The sequence below is a fragment of the Pimephales promelas genome, chromosome 12, assembly GCF_988280905.1.
Source record: "Pimephales promelas chromosome 12, fPimPro1.hap1.1, whole genome shotgun sequence".
Taxonomy (NCBI): domain Eukaryota; kingdom Metazoa; phylum Chordata; class Actinopteri; order Cypriniformes; family Leuciscidae; genus Pimephales; species Pimephales promelas.
This window is the reverse complement of record NC_142780.1, coordinates 11,883,360-11,906,004: the sequence shown is the minus strand read 5'-3', so window position 1 is coordinate 11,906,004 and position 22,645 is coordinate 11,883,360. Positions and strand designations below refer to the sequence as shown.

At 42.4% G+C, this 22,645-nt stretch overlaps 1 protein-coding gene across 1 annotated transcript in view; it reads right to left on the bottom strand.

The window, feature by feature from the left end:
* Window positions 1–22,645, bottom strand: part of gask1a (golgi associated kinase 1A) — a 45,681-nt gene extending 23,036 nt beyond the window's left edge. The window contains exon 1 of the mRNA XM_039694302.2: window positions 22,391–22,645. Coding sequence (XP_039550236.2) covers window positions 22,391–22,444 — 54 coding nt within the window. The 5' untranslated portion in view covers window positions 22,445–22,645. The remainder of the gene's footprint in view (window positions 1–22,390) is intronic.

The window sequence follows — 22,645 nt, the reverse complement described above, 5'->3', positions numbered from 1 at the left end:
GACTTTCTCCCAGTGGTCAGCATTGGGTATTATTACAGTTCATTATTTTTATATGGATACATTTGCATCTTTCCAGCAATTACATGAGAAATGTGCATTGCCCAAACACATATTTGTTTTTTTTTGTTTGGTTTGTATTTTTGATAGGGACATGCACCCTCAGTCTCCTTGCCTCCTTAGTGTCCCTCCCATTGACCCCTTCCTCAAACCTATTCATGTTATGAAGGGTATGATTTCACATTTTTATGCAGCAATCTGCTCCCTACATGAGAGTTCACTTTGCATTTATTAAATCTCAGTGGGAGGAGGACATAGGGGAAAATATTCCAGAGGAACAATGGGAAAAGTTTCTATGTTGTGTGCACATATGGGTCTGGTGCAATGTAAAATCCTTAATTGCACCCACTGGACCAAAGTTAGACTTTGGAAAATATATTCTGAGGTAGATCCCATGTGTGATCACTGTCATCAAGCCCCTGCATCTACTACGCATATGTTTTGGTCTTGTCCATCTCTACACAAATATCAGTCTCTGATATTTAAAACAGTATCTGAAGTTCTTGGAATTTATGTTAAACCTTTGCCTGTAATAGCTTTATTTGGGAGTCTCTCTCTTTCACTTAACATGTCCAAATATAAGACTTTTGTCATTCTTCTGGCAAGATGCCGAATTTTAATTAATTGGAAATTGTCTACACCTACTCATTTCTCTTTGGATTAATGATATCTTTTATTTCTTTGAATTAGAAAAAATCAGGCATACAATGAAGGGTTCTTCTGACAACTTCTACATGATTTGGGGTCCTTTCCTAAACTGTGTAGGAAATGGTTTTAAACGACTGTCTATATCGCCTCTGGCAGTAAAGAATCTTCTTACACGTGATATTAACCTGAATAATTTTTGGATGACCAAGGTTTTTTTTTTTGGTTTATGTTGCTGTTCTTGTTTTTTTGTTTGTATTTTTGTCTTTGTTATTATCTCATGCTGAATGCTGTTTGGACGTAATTTGCTTTATACGACAGATCCATAATTGTATATATATATATATATATATATATATATACAACGCGTTCTCATCCTTTAACGTCATATAGAACGCTATATGACAAAACGGCGCTATACTACGCACATGGCACACGTTATCGTTAATATAACACACGCTGTGAGGGCTAAGTTTAGGTGTGGGGTAGGGTGTGCGTGTCATATTCACGCTAAAGGATTTATAACGTCTTGGGTTCGCGTGTTATATTAACGATAAAGGGTGCCATGTGCGTAGTATAGACCATTTCACAAGATGTAAACAACACTGGTCCAGAAGCACTTCCTGTTTCAGTTTTTTAACACTACATAAAAGCTGGGATAAAATACAACCAATAGAACATTTAAAACTGAATCAAAAAGTTGAACAAACATCTTTAAGATGTTTTCTTTACATGTGAAATAAAGAAAACAGTTACAAACTGAAACAGGAAGTGTTTCTGGACCACTGTTGTTTACATCTTGTGAAATGGTCTATAGCGCCGTTTTGTCATATAGCGTTCTATATGACGTTAAAGGATGAGAACGGGCTGATATATATATATATATATATATATATATATATATATATATATATATATATATTTATTATTGCTTAACTAAGAATTAATCTTATTCTGTCTCTGTTTGCTGTATGGTACTTTCTATGAACAAAAGAAAGTGCAGAGATGGAATTAACTACATATATGTAAAATTCCAATGGTATCTGTAATTGTGTGATGTACTCTGGTTATATGGAAAAATTGAATAAAAGTGTGGATAAATCAGTTCGCGAATAAGTTTGAATTCAGTTCGGTCTCCTGCACGCATAGGAAGATTTAAAGGGCCCCTATTATGGATTTTTGAAAATGACCTTTCATGTAGTGTGTAACAAAGCTCTAAGTAAATGAAAACATCCTGCAAAGTTTTAAATCTTAAAGTGCACTGTATATAAATTCATTGTATTACAAAAGAAAGAGTCAACTCTGAGTCAATGAAATGAATTGTTTTTTCAAATGAGTCATAAGCTGTTTCGTCATGACGTCAAGACGAAACATTAGCATATTGCCTGCATACCGCGCATGCAAACCCCTGGGAAAGCTTAAACCTCAAACCGGCAGCTGATTTCTCTGGATATGGACAGCATCATGTTGCGAAGACGCTGTGAAGGTACAGTTTTTTTTTCACTGCCCAAGGACAAGCATGTGAAGAATCAGTGGATAAAATTAATCTTTACCATGATATCAGAGCAGTATAATCCTAAACTTTTGCTGTGTTCCCTTTATTTTACTGACGACTGCTTCTCAAATCTCAATGCAGGATTTGCAAACCACTTGCTCTTGAAAGATGGTATTCAAAAAGGGTAGTTTTGATTTTAATATTGCGTACATCTCCTGCTAAATTGTTAACTCATGTTATGCAGTCTTGAAATACTTCTGCTAATTATTTGTGGGGCACTATTACCTAAAACTGTGTCTATTAATGCAGATTGTCTGTCGTTCTCAGTACTTTGAGGAAAGATTTGTTTGTTACCAAATTTTTATGTTAGGGTTAGATCAGTCATTCACTCTAGAGCTTGGCTAATGTATAAATTTCATACACGCATCACAGAGAAACGTCCTGGGGTGCGTTTCCCAAAAGCATCGTTAGCCAACTATGGTCACAAGTTCCGTCGTTATCAGCATAGTTCAACGATTCGGTGTTTCCCGAAACCATCGTTCCAACGAACATTCGCAAACAGCATCGCAAAGTTGTGTGGTTTGAACGACAGCTCTCGACCTATGGTTAGAAGCATCGTTTCTATATTGCAACACATTTGGAGGTAATAAATCCTTATCTTGAGCATAATGAGCAAGCTGGCATTCAGTACAACCGGTGTCTTTAGAATACTTACAAATGGAATTTACTTCTTTTAGTTTGTCAAGAGATTTGAAGTAACGTGTTTGAAAAGTGCACATGTGCGAACGCGCTCCACTATGTAAGAACGAGCCAAATATTGAGTCTGGTAATAAAGCAAAACAACTGAGAACAATTAGAAGTAGTCCTCAGATGACATGTCTGTAATTTAAATATAACAAATCTAGCGTTAATTGGATCTCAAACAGTTTCATTAAAAGCAGTTATTACTCCACCACATGCGAAACCAACGTGGTTGAACAATACTTTGCGACACTGGGTTTCGGGAAACAGTCGTGAGTAGCTAGTTGATTTTTCCAACGATCTATGGTACGATTATGGTAGTGAAGCAGTGAACTACGTCATTGTACGGGAAACGCACCCCTGCTCGAGTTGTCCTTGCGATGGAGGTTTGGGTTGAATGAATCTTCCAATATTTCATTATCGGACTCGTGCTCGCTAGCCTAGAAATCTAGACGCACCCTAGCGGCAGCAAAAAATTATTTCGCAGCCAGTGTGGTCTAGCAACTCTCCATAGACGATTTAGCTGGAAAACCAAACTCTGGTCAGGCCAATCACATTGTGTATAGAGTCGGCGGGCGGGCTTATAATGACGACAGAGTTGCGACAGGTCACTGCTACTTGAAAACAAAGAATGGCTGCTGCTGGCAAACAGCTGTTTTTTGATTCGGCTTTGACCGCTACTCTAAATGATTTGAACTTAAGCTTTTCTTTGAAACCAGAACAAAGAACGGCACTTGAGTCATTTAAAAAAAGAAAGTCAAGTCAAGTCACATTTATTTATATAGCGCTTTTCACAATACAGATTGTATCAAAGCAGCTTCACAGTGATAACATGAAAGTAGTACAACACAGATCAATAATATTGTTAATATTAAATAATATATAAAGAAAGAAAGAAAAAAGATGTGTTCAGACTTTTGTATAACAAAAGTTCGTAGTTTTATGCCAATATAAGGCATAAACATGTGCATGAGACCTAACTGCCATTTCAGTTCCACATATTTGGATGCTAAACCGGAAAAAAAATTCTCAATACTGTGAGATCTCTCTTTCCTGGCTGACATTTTCATGACTTTAGCAGATTGCACATGTGAAAGACTTCCATTATGCTTCAGTTTAAAGAATGTCTTGTGTGTAGTTTCACAAGGCTGAGGGAAGACACAGTTTGGACAGGTTGGGGCCTGTTTGACTGCTAACTTACACAAAAAAAGTGAATGTTTATTTTGAAGGCAAGTGGATATGTAAATACACTAAACCAGAGACACAGAATATCTGCCAAAACAAACAAAACCAAACCTTCATAACCATTAACAAATCTTTGACCTCTTAAAGAGTCAAATGTGTTTGATTACCAACTGGTGAGTGAAGGGGAAGGTGACTAGACATTCAGGGTTGAAAGTACCGTATAGCTGGTGTGAAACTTAACAGTAATAGACTCAACTTTCATCTTTCTGAACTTTCAGAGTTGTTGAATCTGTGGTTTAGAGACGACCCTTGAAAACAAAGTGCCTTGCATTAAGCTCTCAGAGTTCCTTTTAACAACTAAGCATATTGACACCACAGTGCTAAACTGGCAAATGCAAACAGCACAAACAAGTATGGTATATAGACATCACACTGTTAAACAAGCAATCCAAGCACAACAAACACAGGGAGACAGACTGAGAACATGAAGAGGAATTACTCAGACAAGTACAATGTTTAGGGGAAAACATGCACACATCCCAAAGTTATTGTTTTCTCGGGTCTTACTTGCGCAGACTACGCCTTCATAAACACAGAGTTTAAATGCGTCACTTGTGAAATAATGGAAAGAAAGCATAGAAGAAATAAAAACCAAATAGCATTAGCCTACTGTACATAAAAACACTCCAAATGAATTCAATAAACATGTTGTCTACAGTCAAAATATGACATGGTAGTTACTTCTCAGTTCTCACCATGGATTATTCAAAGCAAGGTGTTTGAAGTGTTAATGTAAGGTGATATACAGTATATCGCTCTTGTTTGTTCTCGCCAGCTCTTTCTCTTATCAGCTCAGTTAATTTGGCACATCAGGGCTAATTTTACCAGGAGTGATAAAACTCTTCACAGCAAAATATAGATTACCAAAAGTTTTTAACGTGGTGACGTTGTTCAGTCAGCAATGGGAGATTTAGACAGGAGAAGTGAATTTGTGGATCTATTAGCAAAGACCATGGAAGCATGTGTCCAAAAGTTTTTTAACGTGGTGACAGGGGCGTTGTTTAGCCAGCAATGGGAGATTTAGACAGGAGAAGTGAATTTGTGGATCTATTAGCAAAGACCATGGAAGCATGTGTCCAGTGCGCCTCATTCCACTGCTTTCGCGGGAGGCGCAGGTGGCCACCCATCAGCTGCCAATGCAGAACCTCCTGGTCTACGACGACCTCAAATGGGCCATCCTGCAGCAGGTCAGCCGCAGTGCAGAACACCGAGGGTTGGCAAACCCATACCTTCAGTATCTCTCTGCAACCCTGCCCCTTCTGTTTATCCCTCCACCCCTCGACCTGTTCCTATCCCTAGGTCCCGTAGCAATTTGCTGCCCCGAGCCGCGCCAGTGGACCAGTAATGCAGCCTGGAGCGGGACTGGGAGCGCCATCCCAGCTGGTTCCAACCCTGGAATGAATAGTACTTCAAGTTTCTCTATGGACGTCAGCCTCGCAGAGTGCTCAATGTCCTACAAGAAGCTTGGGGGACAGCCCATTCTCACCCCCAAGGCGCCACCTAACTGATGCCTTGGGAAGCATTTGACCATGCTTCAATATCTGATGCTTTAGGCGCCCTTTAGATGACGGTTAGATGACGCCCTAGGATCGCGTGTACCCTACCCCCACCCCAGACCTAAACCTAACCTCGTCCTCTAACTGACGCTTTCCTTTAGCATCAGTTAGATGACGCCATAGGATCGCGTCATGTAAGTGACGCTAAAGGGCGCCTAAAACGTCAAATATTAAAGCATGGTCAATGGTGACGCCTTGGGGTGAGAATGCGTTGTGGGGGATGGATTTGGAGGATATAAAATTACTTTCAGCATATTTTGGACCTTTGAGCAAAACTCACTGTTGCTGCTCTCCATGAAAAATTGGCTCAGGACAGATAGAGCTTGCTATAACAATTCTCCCTCTGTTTGGACCACACACCTCTGCAGTGTCTCCAACGAAATATATTTTAAAATGTAATTCATTCTTGTGATGGCAAAGCTGAATTTTCAGAAGCCATTACTCCAGTCTTCAGTGTCACTGGATCCTTCAGGAAATCATTCTGATTTGCTTATTTTAGCTTAAGAAACAATTTTTTCTTACATAATATTTTTGTGGAAACCGATACACTCAAAAGTGTGGGTGTTTAGAAAAGTTATCTATGTAAAGTATCTATGTAAGATATATAAATACTTTTAATAAGCAAATATACATTACATTTTCTCAAAATTGACAGTGCAGAAATGTATAATGTTACAAAATATTTCTGCTCCAAATAAATGCTGTTCTTTTTGAACTTGTTATTATTCAAAAATGTTTTAATTCAGTTTTGCCCTCAAAGGAAATTACACTTTAAAATATATTTAAATAAAAAACAGTTATTTTAGATTAATATTATTTTACTGATTTCCTCTTGTGTTTACTGTATTTTTGATCAAATAAATGCAGCCTTGGAGAGCATAAGAGTGAAAAATCATACGTATTAAGCTTTTGACTGTCTATAGCAAACAAATGATATGGTTAAAACAACCGTGAAATTATTTTATGATATCTGTGTTTTTGGGGTGTTTCTAAAGATTTTTAGAAAAAAAGCAAGCATACATTTCCACCCATAAACCCAATTGTCATTGTGGAGTAAGCAGATTGCAGACAAAAATACAAATGACGAATTAGTCGCCAATTCACCAAAACGTAAAAAAAAAAAAAAAAAAAAAACGATTTGCCATGAAAGTATGTTGGATAAACTGAAATGAACGATCAAAAGTAGGTTACTCGTTTTCCTTAAAAAGACTCAATGCACATCTGAATGAGAGTTTGTTCTTTCTGAAATAGCAGTTGATCAAGCTATTCTTAAACGACAGGGGACAGCAAAAGAAAACTAGATGTCACACTTTTACTTTTAAGGGATAGTCCAGGAGGAAGAAAATAGAACAAAGCCTACGAGAAAATGTAAAACTGTTTTCTGTGGAAGTTCTAGCTCCCACTCCTCTGCTCACTGGCCCTTCTCATTAAAAATAAATTGTGACCATTCCAGAAACTCTTTCCATGCAGCTCCCTGTGATTTCACTCGCTGTCCTCTCTCACTTCAGCTGCGATGTGTCTGCAGTACATCCAGCCCATTCTCATCCCAAGTCGTCATCTAACTGACGCTTTTGACCATAAGTCAGCATCCGACGCTTTAGGGCACCCTTTATTTGCTAGAAGCCAAAACGTAGGTATTAATGGATCTTAAGGGAAAAGTGTGTTTCCTTTTTTGAAAGTAAAATATCTTTTCTTATCCTAGTTTAATATCCAGAGACAACTATAATTAAGCCATTTGCTCTGTTTGCAACATTTCTCTGTTCATGAACACTCTGACCAGTCCAACATGGCAACATTTTCTCAACCAATGGCATGACTTTATGATCTGTTTGGATGACCAATGACAGAGTGTTCAGGTAGACATTTTTTATTTTTAAACAGTCATTAATTTTTGTAGATTTATTTGTTGCTTGCTTCAAGTGCCACAAAAATTAAAAACTCCATATTAACTTGTATTAACCTTCATTTAAATAAATACAGCCAGTTCTGTCATACATCTTAAAATTGGCATGAGTCAATTACATTAGGAAGTTTCTTGGCATCAAATACTATCCAGAAAGGAGGAGCTGCTGAATTTCTGATTGAATGAAAAGACTATATAGAAATGTCAGACTACTTCACATCATCTATCTCTGCCAAGAGCAAGACAAAGGAAACAAACAAATTGTCAGCGTCTGAGTGGCTATTTATGACAGCTGCATGAAAGATCTGAATGAACATCTCATGACAACAGAGAACAAAGACTCGCTCAATTCTATTTATATTGCCACTGTACATTTATCTGTCCTTTACATTTTTATATTGTAATTAATTAGTTAGGTAAATTGGTTAAGATGGAGATGGTGTATCTAAATTTGTTGTCATGGTGCATTTATCTACCTATTATGTCTTTTATGTTTAGGGTAGGGGTGAGATTAGGTAGTCAAAAATATCTTTATAATAGGTTTTGTTCTCCTTTAAAACAAACAACAACAAAACAGATTTCATAATGGTTACATAGAGAAACTCTGTATGCCCCTCAGACTAAACAAAAATTGTAATGTCAGCATACCAAGATCTTCCATACATGACCGGCTGTAGGAAAACTCTGTTTGATGTATGATCTTTCATGTATTGTGCGAAGGTCAGCATTTCGGAGGATCAGCTGATACAGGATATATACCATTGCATGCAGGAGGCAAATGGTTAGGGGGGAGAGAAAGGTGCGATGAGGGGAGGAAAAGAGAGAGAAAAGAGAGAGGAAGAAAATGGGTTGAACCATCTGCTGTCTTGTCTGTCCTACCTCTGAGTGTCATCAGTAGAGTGTCTTTTTTTTATTACAGAGCAGATGCTTTTGACACCAGTGTCATCCTGAAATATATAATGTGCAGGTCTCTGTGTGTAGGATGAAAATGTGTCACTGACAGTCTGCTGCAGTCATTTATATTCACACAAAACAACAACAACAACAGAGAAACACACAGCCACATATAAAAAATATACAAAATACAGAAACAGGCTCTTGTAACCCATCCTTTGGTAAGCTAAATACACAACCTAACATGTAACAAAGATGTACACAACCAAACACTAGTATCTGTGCACTGGAGGGCTACTCATATTAATTTAAATAGCACAATTAGATGTCTTGAACCGCACGTTCAACATGCATTGCATAGACAAAAACAAACACTGTCTACAGAACAAAATGTGAACAAATATTGGATGATTATCCAGCAAGCAATTTTGCGTTTAAATAGCAGGTCCAAACTCAGCCCAGACATTTAGGCTAAAACAAAGCAAAATTGGGGCTGTCAGTGAACATTTTATAGAGGTCTAACCAAAGCCCAGGAATAGACTAGTCATCAATTAGATGAAAACAAATGAAATGAGTGATGAGATGAAACCAAACACCTTGAAATGAAAACAAAGTGGAATATCATACATCTCGCAAAAACGACACGTAACCAAATTCCAGTTTATTTTGGCTAGAAGCTAGTTACTCATAGTCAGACTATATAAGGTCGATAGTTAACCTAGATGGTGAAATGGGCAATAACATCTACAAAAAAAAGTCCCAAAAAAAGAAGAACAACAAGAAAAAATGAACAATCCAAAACTAAAAAAAACCAAACCCGGCTTTTCTTTACCCAAATCTATTTGGGACTCGGCTATTATTTGAAGTTTTACGGTAAAGGTTTCATTTGCAGACAAAAATGAGTCTTACTTCCATGGTAGTCATTTTTGTCTTTCATAGTTATAATCTAGTTTTATTTATTTATTTAGTTTTTAATTTTAACCCTGCAATCGTTTCTCTTTAATCCGAGAGGCGTTAAGGCAGGGCAGAGCGCAGCTCCTGCATTAGCAGTGGATCAGAACTACCATCGTCCAAGTCTTTAAGGGCTTGAAATACATGTAGGAGAGTCATGGCATGCATGGTAGCTGTCCAGCGGCTCTGTAAACCTTGGCCAGAAGAACAGATGAGAACTTAGAGGCCTTGGATGGTAGATGCGGATTACTCCTCCAGGCGGCAACGCCCTTAGGACACAACTGAATTGCTACCCTGCACTCCACCGGGGGGATCTCCACATACCTCTTGGCTGCCCCACCATCGAGGGTAGTAAGGAGGTAGGAGGAACCAGGAAGAAGCCAATCATCCAGCATCAACCTTTCGGGACACGGTGGAGGCCTTCATTCGAGCCCAACACTTTCAGCAGCCCAGGAGTCAGCTCTGGGTCAGACTCGATCAATGCTTCTCTCCCCGAAGGGGGCAACACAGCTGGGTCTTCATCCCTGGAGGACTCTAGCTCACCCTCCGATGCCAGAATTGACATCCAGACTTAAGCCGGAGCCCCGAATGAAATGTTTGGTACCTAATGAAAAGGACCAGCAATCTCATCCAAGAGCTCCAAAGCTTGATGTGTGCTAGAGTAGTGGGGGGCCCTGGCGGGTATTGCCCACGTGATCCTCAGGTCACCCTGGTTAAGAAGCCCTTTTCTGATAACCAGAAGAGGAAACAGATCGGGGTGTAGGTGAGGGGACTCCACCTCGTGTGAGGTAATTGAGTCTCGACCTTAACACCGTGATGGTCATCTTCCCGCAATGGGTGCATGACTCATTGAACAACACCAAACATGCTCCAAGCCCTGACATGTGAGAAAGCGACCGTGACTGCAAGACAGAGCCAGGTAATGACCACATCCATAAACACATGGGTGGAATTATATCTTTAAAAAGACGCAGTGTCACACCCATGTTTGCTCTTTTAGGGAAATAAGCTCTTTCAGTGCTAAAGTGCAGAGGGGAAATGGTCGCGGCACATCGCAGGATTCAGTGCCGGCTTTGGCATGCATGCAACAAGCTCTTTAAAGCTCTATGAGAACAGAAAACATCTCTTTGAAGTCGCAACCACAGCTGCAGCGCCATCACAACAACATCGGATGCAGAACTTCTCCCGTAGAGCAGTCACGAGGTGATTGGTAGAGAACAGTACACACTTTTGCACATTGCACGCTCCCTTCCTTATACCACTTTACCCACATTTTTTGCCTGATCATAATTACTCCTCAATGGATCCAGTCCAGACCGAACTTCCCGACCAAAAAATATTGTGGGCGGAGTTCGGGCTGGCATCCAGGCTAGTTGTACGCCAGGTCAGGTGTATGCTGGAAATTTGGTGTACGCACTTTTGATAAATGAGTCAATATACTGTATATCTATGGTTACAACATGGATCAAATGACTGATACATACCTCATAGTTTTTAATATATATATATATATATATATATATATATATTAGGGGTGTAACGGTACATGTATTCGTATTGAACCGTTTCGGTTCGAGGCTTCCGGTTCGGTACGCATACAAACCAAACGATTGCTTGGACCATTTTTCCTGCCGGCAAAATTCGTGCTGACGCGGCCAACACAACGTTGCGCAACATCAAATGGCAAGCGTAATGAAAGCAGAACGAAACTGCGCTACTCGTTATGTGCTTCATGGATCGTTTATCAGTTCGGACCAGCAACATCCGTGAAGCGCGAGCCGATCTCGATCAAGCAACACTGTTACCACACCACGCTAAGAGATCCGGTAAAGAAAACATTTGAATTCGCCACTGAGGTAATAACATCGCTGCGAGATCTAGTGAGAAGCATTCACATTTCTCCATTATTAACCGTAGATCTCTATTAGATCAAACAGCGCTGTCATAGAAACCAGGAGAAACATTGTGCCGTGATTGAACTAGTAATACTTTCGTCCACAGACCAGCAACATTCACCATGGATTTAATGTAGTAACACTAACTGGAACCAGTTTGGCTGGAATGGTGAAATGCTTTCAAGTACTTCACACATCTTTTTCCAGAACTTCAAAATTCAAATATTATATAAATAAATATATATTTAAATGTTATTTTTAACGTGATGACCAAAACATTATTTGTTCATCCTTCAAAGATGACCCCCATTTATAAACCTGAAAGTTTCAAGATCTAGGAAAACGTCTCGGGTTATGACTATAACCCTTGTTCCCTGAGAAGGGAACGAGACACTGCGTCGATAAAATCGACTCTTTGGGGACGCTCCCTAAGCGTGCGCCTCTGAAGTATGAATGAAACTAATCCAATCCTGATTGGTGTTGCGTCGTGACGTAACATGTGACGGCATACCCGGAAGTATAAAAGTGACGCTGTCACAACACACACTAGCCTCGCGATGAAGCAAGACGCTCAAGGGTCTAAAAAAGGGGCGTGGCAACACGACGCAGTGTCTCGTTCCCTTCTCAGGGAACAAGGGTTATAGTCATAACCCGAGACGTTCCCTATCGAGGGAACTCAACACTGCGTCGATAAAATCGACTCTTTGGGGAATGAGTACCCACTAGGCCACGCACCGAACAGACCCGCCCCAGAGTGAAACTGATTAGGCCCTCAGCAAGGGCCGAGTACGTGTGCACCGGGCGTACTGGGAAGGTTGAGACTATAAAACCTGATGAAAGTATGCGGGGTAGCCCAGCCGGCTGCCTCACAAATCTCCTGCAGAGGTACTCCCGACAGAAGGGCCCTAGAGGAAGCCATGCCTCTAGTCGAGTGAGCCCTCAAGGCCAAAGGTGAAGGAACCCCGCGCACCTTGTAAGCCTCAGTAATAGCCTGGACAATCCAGTTACTTATAGTTTGTTTGGTCGCCGGGAGCCCCCTCTTAGGTGACCCAAAGCATACTAACAACTGGTCAGATCTTCTCCAAGAAGCAGACTTTTCCAGGTATACACTCAAAGCTCTGACGGGGCAGAGCAAGTGAAGCCTCTCTTCTTCCGCCGACACATGAGGTGGAGGATGGAATGCCTGAAGGACTACAGAGCGAGCCGTACTCGAAGGAACTTTAGGCACGTAGCCCGGACTCGGGTGCAAAAAGGCCTTTACTTTGCCAGGGGCAAACTCCAAGCAAGCTGGCGTTACCGCCAGCATTTTTAGCGTTAAGTCCTTAGGCGAAGCCGACTCTAAAGGTTCGAAGGGAGCGAGGGACAACCCTTCCAGAACTATCGCCAGGTCCCAGGCAGGAACCCTGGACCTGGTCGCCGGCCTCATCCTCCAAGCACCACGGAGAAACCTAATGACCAATTGGTGCCTCCCCAGAGGTCCACCATCTACTGGCGCGTGGAAAGCCGAAACGGCAGCCACGTACACCTTAAGAGTGGACGGGGAGAGACCCGCAGAGAAACGATCCTGAAGGAATTCCAGAACTGAAGCCACTGGGCAGTTTACTGGATCCAACCTTCGTTCTCCACACCAAGTGTGAAACACCTTCCACTTGAGGCCATATAATCTCCTGGTAGATGGGGCCCTAGAGCTAAGTATGGTTTCAACCACCTCAGCTGATAAGCCAGCATTCAGGTACTGAACCCCCTCAGAGGCCAGACCCACAGCTTCCACAACTCTGGGCGAGGGTGGAAGATTGTGCCCTCCGCCTGAGACAATAGATCCCTCCTCAGAGGAATCGGCCACGGCGGAGCTATGAGGAGTGATATTATATCCGAGAACCATACTCGTGTCGGCCATCTCGGAGCAACCAGAAGTAGACTGATGCCCTCTTGACGGACCCTCTCCAGGACCCCTGGGAGCAGAGCGATCGGGGGAAAAGCATACAGGCGAAGCTTCGGCCAAGCCTGTACCATGGCATCCAACCCCAGCGGGGCTGGATGTGAGAGGGAGAACCAAAGTGGACAGTGGGACGTCTCTCGAGACGCAAACAGATCCACTTCCATCGGTCCGAACCTCTCCCATATCGACTTCACCACCTCCGGATGAAGTCTCCATTCCCCGGGCCTCAGCCCCTGCCTCGACAGGATGTCTGCTCCCCGATTCTGAACCCCTGGGATATACATTGCCCTTATTGACAATATCTTCCCCTGGGACCAAAGGATAATCTGATGCGCCAGTCTGCACAGAGGGTGCGATCTGAGTCCCCCTTGTCGGTTCAGATAGGCCACCACTGACGTATTGTCCGTCCGTATTAGGACGTGGCGACCCTTGAGGTCTGGGAGGAAGCTCCTCAAAGCCCTGAACACAGCCATCATTTCCAGGCAATTTATGTGCCAAGTGCGATGATGGTCCTGCCACAGACCCCTGGCAAAGCGGCCGTCCATGACCGCGCCCCAGCCAGTAAGGGAGGCGTCTGTCGAAACGGTTTCCCGGCGACATGACACCCCCAACACTGGCCCTTGGGATAGGAACCAAGGCTTCTTCCATATTTGCAGAGACTGAAGGCACTTGCGCGTTACTCTGATCATACGGAACGGATTCCCTTTGGGTGAGAACCCCTTGGTCTTCAACCACCACTGGAGGGGCCTCATGTGAAGGAGGCCCAGAGGAATAATGTTGGATGCCGCTGCCATGAGGCCCAGCATCCTTTGAAAGTGTTTCACAGTGACGGCCTGGCCTAGCTTCACCCTGGATACCATCGCCAGAATTGACTCGATACGTGCGGGAGACATACGTGCCTGCATTGTAACCGAGTTCCACACGACTCCCAAAAAGGTCGTGCCCTGGGACGGTACTAGCACACTCTTCTTCAAATTGAGTCTTAACCCCAATTTTTGAATATGGCCAAGAACGACATCTCGATGCCGAACTGCCATCTCCCGAGACTGGGCCAGAATAAGCCAGTCGTCGAGATAATTCAATACCCGAATCCCCTGAAGTCTCAATGGAGCAAGGGCCACGTCCATACACTTGGTAAATGTGCGGGGAGAGAGTGCTAGGCCGAACGGAAGAACCCGATATTGGTATGCTTCGCCCCCGAAAGCGAACCTCAGGTACCTCCTGTGACATGGAAGGATGGAGATGTGAAAATAGGCGTCTTTCAGATCTATCGTGACAAACCAGTCCTCGGACCTGATTTGATTCACGATTGTTGGAATGGTCAACATTCTGAATTTGAACCTTCTCAGAGACCGGTTCAACACCCTGAGATCCAAAATTGGCCTTAACCCCCCATCCTTCTTTGGAACTATAAAGTACCGGCTGTAAAACCCGGACTCCCTGTCTACCGGAAGAACACGTTCTATGGCTCCTTTCGACAGCAGAGTCTGTACTTCTTGTTCCAGCACCTGAGCCTGCTCTGGGACCACCGCAGTGAGCACCACCCCAGAAAACTTGGGGGGGCGGTGCGCGAACTGCAGTCTGTACCCAACTCGTATTATCTGCAGGACCCATGGAGATATGTTGGGAAGATGATACCATCCCTCTACAAAATCTACTAAGGGTACCAGCCTCTCGAGGCTGGCCTCTGGTGTCTTCAGGGTATTCTCTTCGACTACCTGAAGCTGAATATTGGCAGGCTGTAGTCGATTCGGTCCCTGCGACCATAACCGATGTTTTAAAATCGTCTTTTCGCTGGAAATTGATGCGGCCCGAAACGCTGTTAACGGCGGACCTGCATCTTTTCCTAGAGGGCCCCGCTGCGAGAACAACCTCGGTTGTCTCACTGCGGAGGGGGCAGCCCTCTGAAGTCCTGCCGTGGCTAGGACCTCTTTTCCGAAGTCCTCCTAGCCTGAATGACGTCCCTCAGGTCGCCCCTCTGGCCGGAGGACTTCGGTTTTTGGGAGCGTTTCCTCTGTTGCCAAGACCCCGGAGGGGGGGCTCTAGAGGAAACGCTCTCCTTCTGCTCTGCCCTATGGGAGGAGCTGGCTGATGGCTGGGGCTGATCGCTTTGCCCCACCCTACTAGATTTGGCCTTCGCTTTCCGGGGGAGGTACTGCTGGAACGCCGCAGATTGTTTCCTCGACTCCTGAAACCTGTCGACAACCGAATTAACGGCGTCGCCGAACAGGCCAGAAGCCGAAAGCGGCGCATCCAGCAGGAAGGACCTATCCTTTTCTTTAATTCCAGATAAGTTCAGCCACAGATGCCTCTCCGTGGCCACCATGGCCGCCATAGAGCGGCCAATAGCGCTGGCTGCTTCCCTAGTGGCCCGGAGAGACAAATCTGCGGCCTTCCTCAACTCCGCGATGTCCTCAGGAGTAGGCCCCTCCCCCTCATCCAAATCTTTCAGGAGGTCGGCCTGGTATGCCTGCAAAATCGCCATCGAGTGCAGACATGAACCAGCCCGACCCGCCGCCATGTAAGCCCTGCCCACTAATGCAGATGTTTCCCTGCAGGGCTTACTAGGCAACACCGGGGTCTTTAGGGAAGACGCCGATTCGGGAGAGAGATAGCTCGCTAAAGCCTCCTCCACCTTCGGCATCTTCCCATATCCCAAATCTCGAGCCCCCACAACATTGCTGTAATCTATTATACTGGGACTCGAAATACGGGACGAATGCGGTCTTTCCCACGATCTCGCGATCTCTTTATGGAGATCGGGGAAAAACGGCAGACCCCGGCGGTGAGGCTGTGACCTGCGCTGCAGGTAACGCTCGTCCATTTTACTTGTGACTTGCGTTTCCTGCTCATGTTGTGGCCAGCTGATGTTTAATCTGGCCACAGCGCGCGTCACAACCTCCACCAGCTCCTCATAATTCAGGCCGCGTGATGGCGCGCTGAGATCACGGTCGTCCGCATCAATGCTGAGCACGTCCACTTCCTCAGAAGCAGACAGCTCAAGCATCGGGACCTGATCGCGGGCAGGAGAAACCGCAGCGCGGGCTCCCACACCACTCTCAGAGGCCGCGGGATCAGCCGATGGAGAGCGAGAAAATGCCTCAGCATTCTCACTCTCCTCCGCCAGATCCCGCTGCGAACCCCAGGATCTCAGTCGCCGCATCGCCTCGACAAATGCGGGACCGGAACCCTGGGGAACGCGAGCCTGACCGTGCTCGTCAAAGCACGCCAGCCGGGAGCGCAGCACTCTAATAGGCATAGCCTCACACATTTCACAAGCAGCCCCCTCGAGAGCTGCCCGTGCGTGCTGCACTCCCAAACAATTCACACAAAGAGAGTGTGCGTCCCCACCCGTGATGTAACGAGGGCAGGGATGCACACACTTCTTAAACTGCTCACTGGCCATTCTTTTCAATAATAAGACAAACAACACCAAATAAGACAAACAGTTTCAACATAAAGCGCTTGCTGAAGAGCGAAAGCTAGTGTGTGTTGTGACAGCGTCACTTTTATACTTCCGGGTATGCCGTCACATGTTACGTCACGACGCAACACCAATCAGGATTGGATTAGTTTCATTCATACTTCAGAGGCGCACGCTTAGGGAGCGTCCCCAAAGAGTCGATTTTATCGACGCAGTGTTGAGTTCCCTCGATAGGGAACTCACACTTATTTAAAAATATTTTTTCTTTAAACAAATAGGAAATTTCTCTGGCATTTCTTTCTTTTTGCTGTATCGAAAATGTACCGAACCGTGACTTTAAAACTGAGGTACGTACCGAACCGTGATTTTTGTGTACCGTTACACCCCTAATATATATATATATATATATATATATATATATATTTTAAGTTTTCAAATTTATCCTGATTAAATGTGGATGTCTTAGATGCAATAGAGTACAGAAAAACCTACATCCAATAAGTACAGCAAAGTAAGTTTGTCTTTAAAAAACATGCATATCTACTGTACCTCAGGCAAAACCAGATCGGTTTGCCGGATGAACCAAATTAATTCAGTAACAGGCTATAGATGACCTGCTTGCAGTGCCTCCAGGCATAGCTAAACACAAATAGCATCATCTTTCTTGATTATTTACATTTAGTCTCTCCCTGATACTGGCTCCAAAAGCTCAACAAAATTGTGTGCAGGTGCTATAACTCCATGGCAATTTGAAAAGCCATTATTATAATGTCAGAACTTCCTCGAACAATCAATTCTAATTCCCTTGGTGACAATCTCACTCATCATTTTCATGCGCAGCTCACTGCTCATTGGCTGCCTCTGATTAACAGGCAGACCAATAACACTGCAGACATGACTTCTAGATAATGTTATGTCTCAATTTATGGTGAAAAATAAATAGTAAACGACTGTTCAACAATAAACTGTTCTAAACTCAAGTATTTAAGTCGTACTATGTCACCCCATCATTGGTGGATGATGGTCACAGAGTAAAGAAAAACTTAAGCTTCAGCAATCTTTGCTATTATGCTTTGTATATGAAAGAAATATATAGAAAGAAATAAGCCTGGTGTTGGGTGTTCTTAACTACTGCTTGGGAATCTGGGACAGCAATACTTAAAGTTATCTGTAGAAAATACTGCTCTCTCAGGAGCGACTAAGTCAGCCAAGCAGTAACTGGCAAACAGATGGCATAGAATATTTTCAAAAATTATTCCCTTTACAAGTCATTTCAAGATGTTCAGCAATGAGTCACGTTTAGCTGATGTTAAAACACAAGTTCTGAATAAAATGCTGAACGTTTCCACCTCACCTGCAAATGACACAGACTTGATAGTAATGTTTTGGAATGGTAATATTATTTGGGTTTTCAGAATCCATAAATCTGTGACAAATCTGGGAAAAAAAATTCTAATCTAGTAGAAAAGTCATGCCAGCTATCATAAAACAGCACAAACAGAACAACAAACATAAAAGCAGTAACTTCCAGAATAATTGAAGCTCTACACAGATGTGCATTAGATTAATATTCTTTGCTTTGAAAACATCTGGCTATCCAAATGCCCATGCTCATGTAAGAAACTGATGAGACATTCGAATAGAGATTTATAAATGAGACAATGCATGTAAAATAATTTATTGTACACACAACAAGGACCACAGATGGACAATTGCGAGTGCTTTTAGCATCCTGGTTTCACCAATCCTGAAACTAAACACCATCTCCATTCCAACAAAACAGTTGGAAGGTTTGCTAGAAGAAAACTCTTAACTCCTACCAAAGTAAAAAAAAGGAAATTGGCTAGTTCAAGTAAAAACAAACAAACAAAAAAAAAAAAAAATCACAGCTATCTGTTATAGGTTTAGTTTTGGTTTAAAAAAAATCTCATGCAGACAATAACAAATTATCTCTATGAGGTCTGATCATTTTCTGATCAGATTCAATTCTTTAAAGGTGCAATGTATAAAAAAGTTGAGTATCTATTAACAGAAATGCAATATGACATCCATAACTATGTTTTCAGTGGTGTATAAAGAACTTACTTAATAAACCGTAACGTTTTTATTACCTTAGAATGAGACATTTATATCTACATAACCATGGGCATCCCATGAAGGTCGCCATATTGTGACGTCATGTTTCTACCGTAGCCGAGCGCGAACAAACAGCGCATTTCGTCACTAGCTTGAAAGAGAAGCAGCAGAAAGCTGGAAGCTAGCCATAAACTCCGTGAGTATAGTGACTTTTCCCTTGTGAGTGGTGTAAAATATGTAGGATTGTTTCATGTAACCTAGTTCTCCCTCGCTGTGTTACGGCTTTGCTGTGTGGGGATAAATCTGCTGGTAACATTCGCGAGACAGCTGATTAGTACTACCGCAAAACAGTATGTTACAGGAATCACTAACCCGTCGATCTTATAAGAGATCTAAGTCGATCGCGAAGAGTTTTCAAAATCAGAGAAAAAAGCCTATTGTGTGTAATAAATGGTGTCTATGGGATGTGGAGGCGGACGCGTCGAGTATAAACAAGGCTTTATGCTTTAACCAGTTCCGCCACAGTACCAGCTCATATCAGCCAGCTAAACTTTTAATACCCTGTTAGAAAAAAATATAGCTGCATAATTAATGCGATTCTTCTCCCTCGCTGTATTTTGGGTTTGCTATGTGGGGAGAAATGTGCTGGTTACATTTGTGAGACAATCAGCTGATTATTATTATTATATTATTTATGTTAAGACCCTTGATCCTCACCATATGGCTTTGTAAACTTTATCCATGATTTGGTTTATAATGGACTGTCGTACAGAAACAATGACAATGTGACACACTCTTGTCTTACTCTGGCTATTCTCTGCTGTCTCGACTCTCAGCCGACGAGATGTTTGTCCCGTTTTAGCAACCGTAGCTTCTTCGAAAGGGAGAGGTGAGCAGTGGGCTGAGGCCCTTAGTGCAAACTCGCAACCGAATCGCTAGATGTCGATAAAAATCACACACTGCACCTTTAAATTACAGATTTTACATCAACGTCTGTACGCCAGTGCCAATGCAATAAAATGCTTTGTCACATGCCTCTATACATGCCTTAGCCTATTTCCTTACTACGGGGCAGTTGAATGCTTAAATCTGATTGGTTGATGAACATTCTAAGTTGTGCATATGCAATTATTGTCAGGGAAACATAAGGAAAAAGTATAGTTCCAGGCAGGTCTCACGTTCACATCACTTCACCAAATGTTTTCAGTAATTTCAAAGGTCCTTACAACCCACAATGGCAAAAAAACTAAAACCCACAACGACACGGACCAAGCAAAAAAATAAAAATAAATTAAACAATAGGATACAAATGACAAATTATTTCAATGATTTTGCCACAAAATTTGATTTTATTATGCAGGGAAAGTGCTTACGCTCCCACTCTCCCACTCAAATGCACACACATAGTACAGACACAAACTCGCTATGAATGTGTTTTCTGCTGCTCTGTCAATTTTATCCGTAAAAGAGTTTAGCAACCTAAACGCTACATGACATTTATAACTAGTGAGGGAATGTCTGTGCTGTTCTTGAAGCAGATGAGCTTACAGTTTTGCTAAAGACGCTGCTGGCGAAGACTGCTGAGATACACACGGACACACTTGCGCTTAAACGCTTGTGGTGTGCATTCTAATAATTCAACAGACAGTCATCAATTATTCCTTACTATTACCGTAAAGCAGGGTTTTCCCGAACTGGTGTTTGAGGGAACTGCAGGGGGTTTAGCGACTGGTTGAAAAGCTAATAATTAAAATAAATAATTTTAAATACAATAACCACACTATAGTCTTTCTAGAGTTGCTTCACTGGTGAAGTTGAATGTCTCATATTTAAAGTTTGTTAGTTCCCTGTAATTTGCTTTGAGGCTGCTTTGAAACAAACTGTGTTGTTAAAATCTATATAGGTATAAATAAAAGTGACTTAAAAACAATCAAAATAATTCTCAGTAAATCAAAAAATTTCAGTATTACAGGGGTGATGAACTGAGAAATCAAATTTTTCTTGAGCTTTTGACATCTAAGAGGTCATCATATTACAAGAATATCCTGTAAGTTTCAGAACTGAAAACGTCCCTGTTAGGCCAATAAAAGCTTTATTGACACCAGCCTCAGCAAACAACAAGTTTTTCAAAGTGGGGAACTATGTCAAAGAGGATAAAACACCACCCCCGCAGAAGAAGATCAACGCCTACTTCAACACCGGTTTAGCCCCGCCCACCGATTCGCGCATTACATGCATAGCTTAGATAGATACCGCAGCCTACCTCGTGATGACAAACCGGATTGAGCTTCCGAGCAATGCAAATTATTGTGCAGAAGACAGTCGCTGCATATCCTCTGGATTCCAATAGGACTGCATGGATAAACTTTGTTTTTAATGACTCGATCCAGCTGATGAGGTAAACATTGTCTGTCTGTTCGCTTAATTTCACTGAGGATTGTTTTGTAAACAAGACTGGATTTGCAGACCGATTAAGAGTAAAGAACGGCGCTGTGCCGTCAATATTGGATCTGACAGGAATTGTGCAACACACGGACTGTGGGTCGGACATGTATGGGCGAATCATTCCGGTTGCCATTTTACAACATTGGAAGTTTTCAAAACAATTTCCATCAAGTGCATCAACGGATGAGTTGAAACTCATTATAATATGCAAAACTGTTATCCACTCACAGCAGTGGGCGTTTACTTCCAAGTCTTCAGTGCGAGACGCCCTAAACCGAGCGTTTTTCAGGTAGGCTCAAAACTACGGTACAAAATAGCCTATTACTTATTCATTTGGATGTTTTTGATTGTAAAAACCAAGCGAACATCATAACCTCAGACAACAATATAATAAAATTTAAAAAGCCAGTTCATGACCCCTCTCAGTGGGTTATTCAAGAAAATGTCCAAAAGGGGTTCGGCTGACTATAAAGTTTGGGAATCCCTGTAAAAGGACTCAATGTTATAACAGCAAAGAGTGTCTAAATAGTGCCTAAAGCAGTGACCCATATCAAAGATAACCTTAAATAATTTGACCTTATAATGACTAGATTTGGGTTCAATGATAAGCAGATACGTTTTCATCGCCCATCTCTGCAAATAATAGCAATGCAAATGCATTAACTGCAACTAAACCCTCAAAGAACGCAGTTAACTTTGTGTCTGCTGAGTAAGGGAATTTAACAGGGTCTGCTGGGAAGGGCTGGAGCTGGGATGAATGATTCAAAGTATTCTCAATGCTGTAAAACATTAGGCACTGTTGTTGTACAACTCTTGGATGCATCTTGCAGAGTGTAAATCAGAGGTCTGATCTCAATACACACAATGTGCTTTAGTGTCATGACTCATGTCCTGCAAAGAGCACTGCGACACACTCTTTTGATTAGTTTCCACTGAATTTAGATACAAAGCATGCATTCCAACTTAGGTGAGAGTTTGCATTGTGAGTTAAACAATAAAAACTCATCTCAGACAATTAATGCTTACAGGTATTTGATAATTCCCCGATGAACATGACCTGTGCGACATAAACTCTAGCAACTTTAAAACGTATAATACTGAACAGTTCTCAATTGGACACTTACCATCATAAACACTAACGTCAGCAGCCTAATGCTTTGGCTGTTCACTAACAGCATCAGCGCCACATCATCTTAATTCCTGCGCTCCTCATTCAAACACACTATTATTCCAGCACGTCAAGTTCTCATCTTAACTGGACCGTACGTGTCGTGAGATGCATCCAAAGTGACTTTCCCTTGGTTTATTGTTCCATTTCCAATGCAAAGTCTCCAAAGTCTCAGAACAAAGCACGTTGCAGGAGGATGGTGGACTTGAGA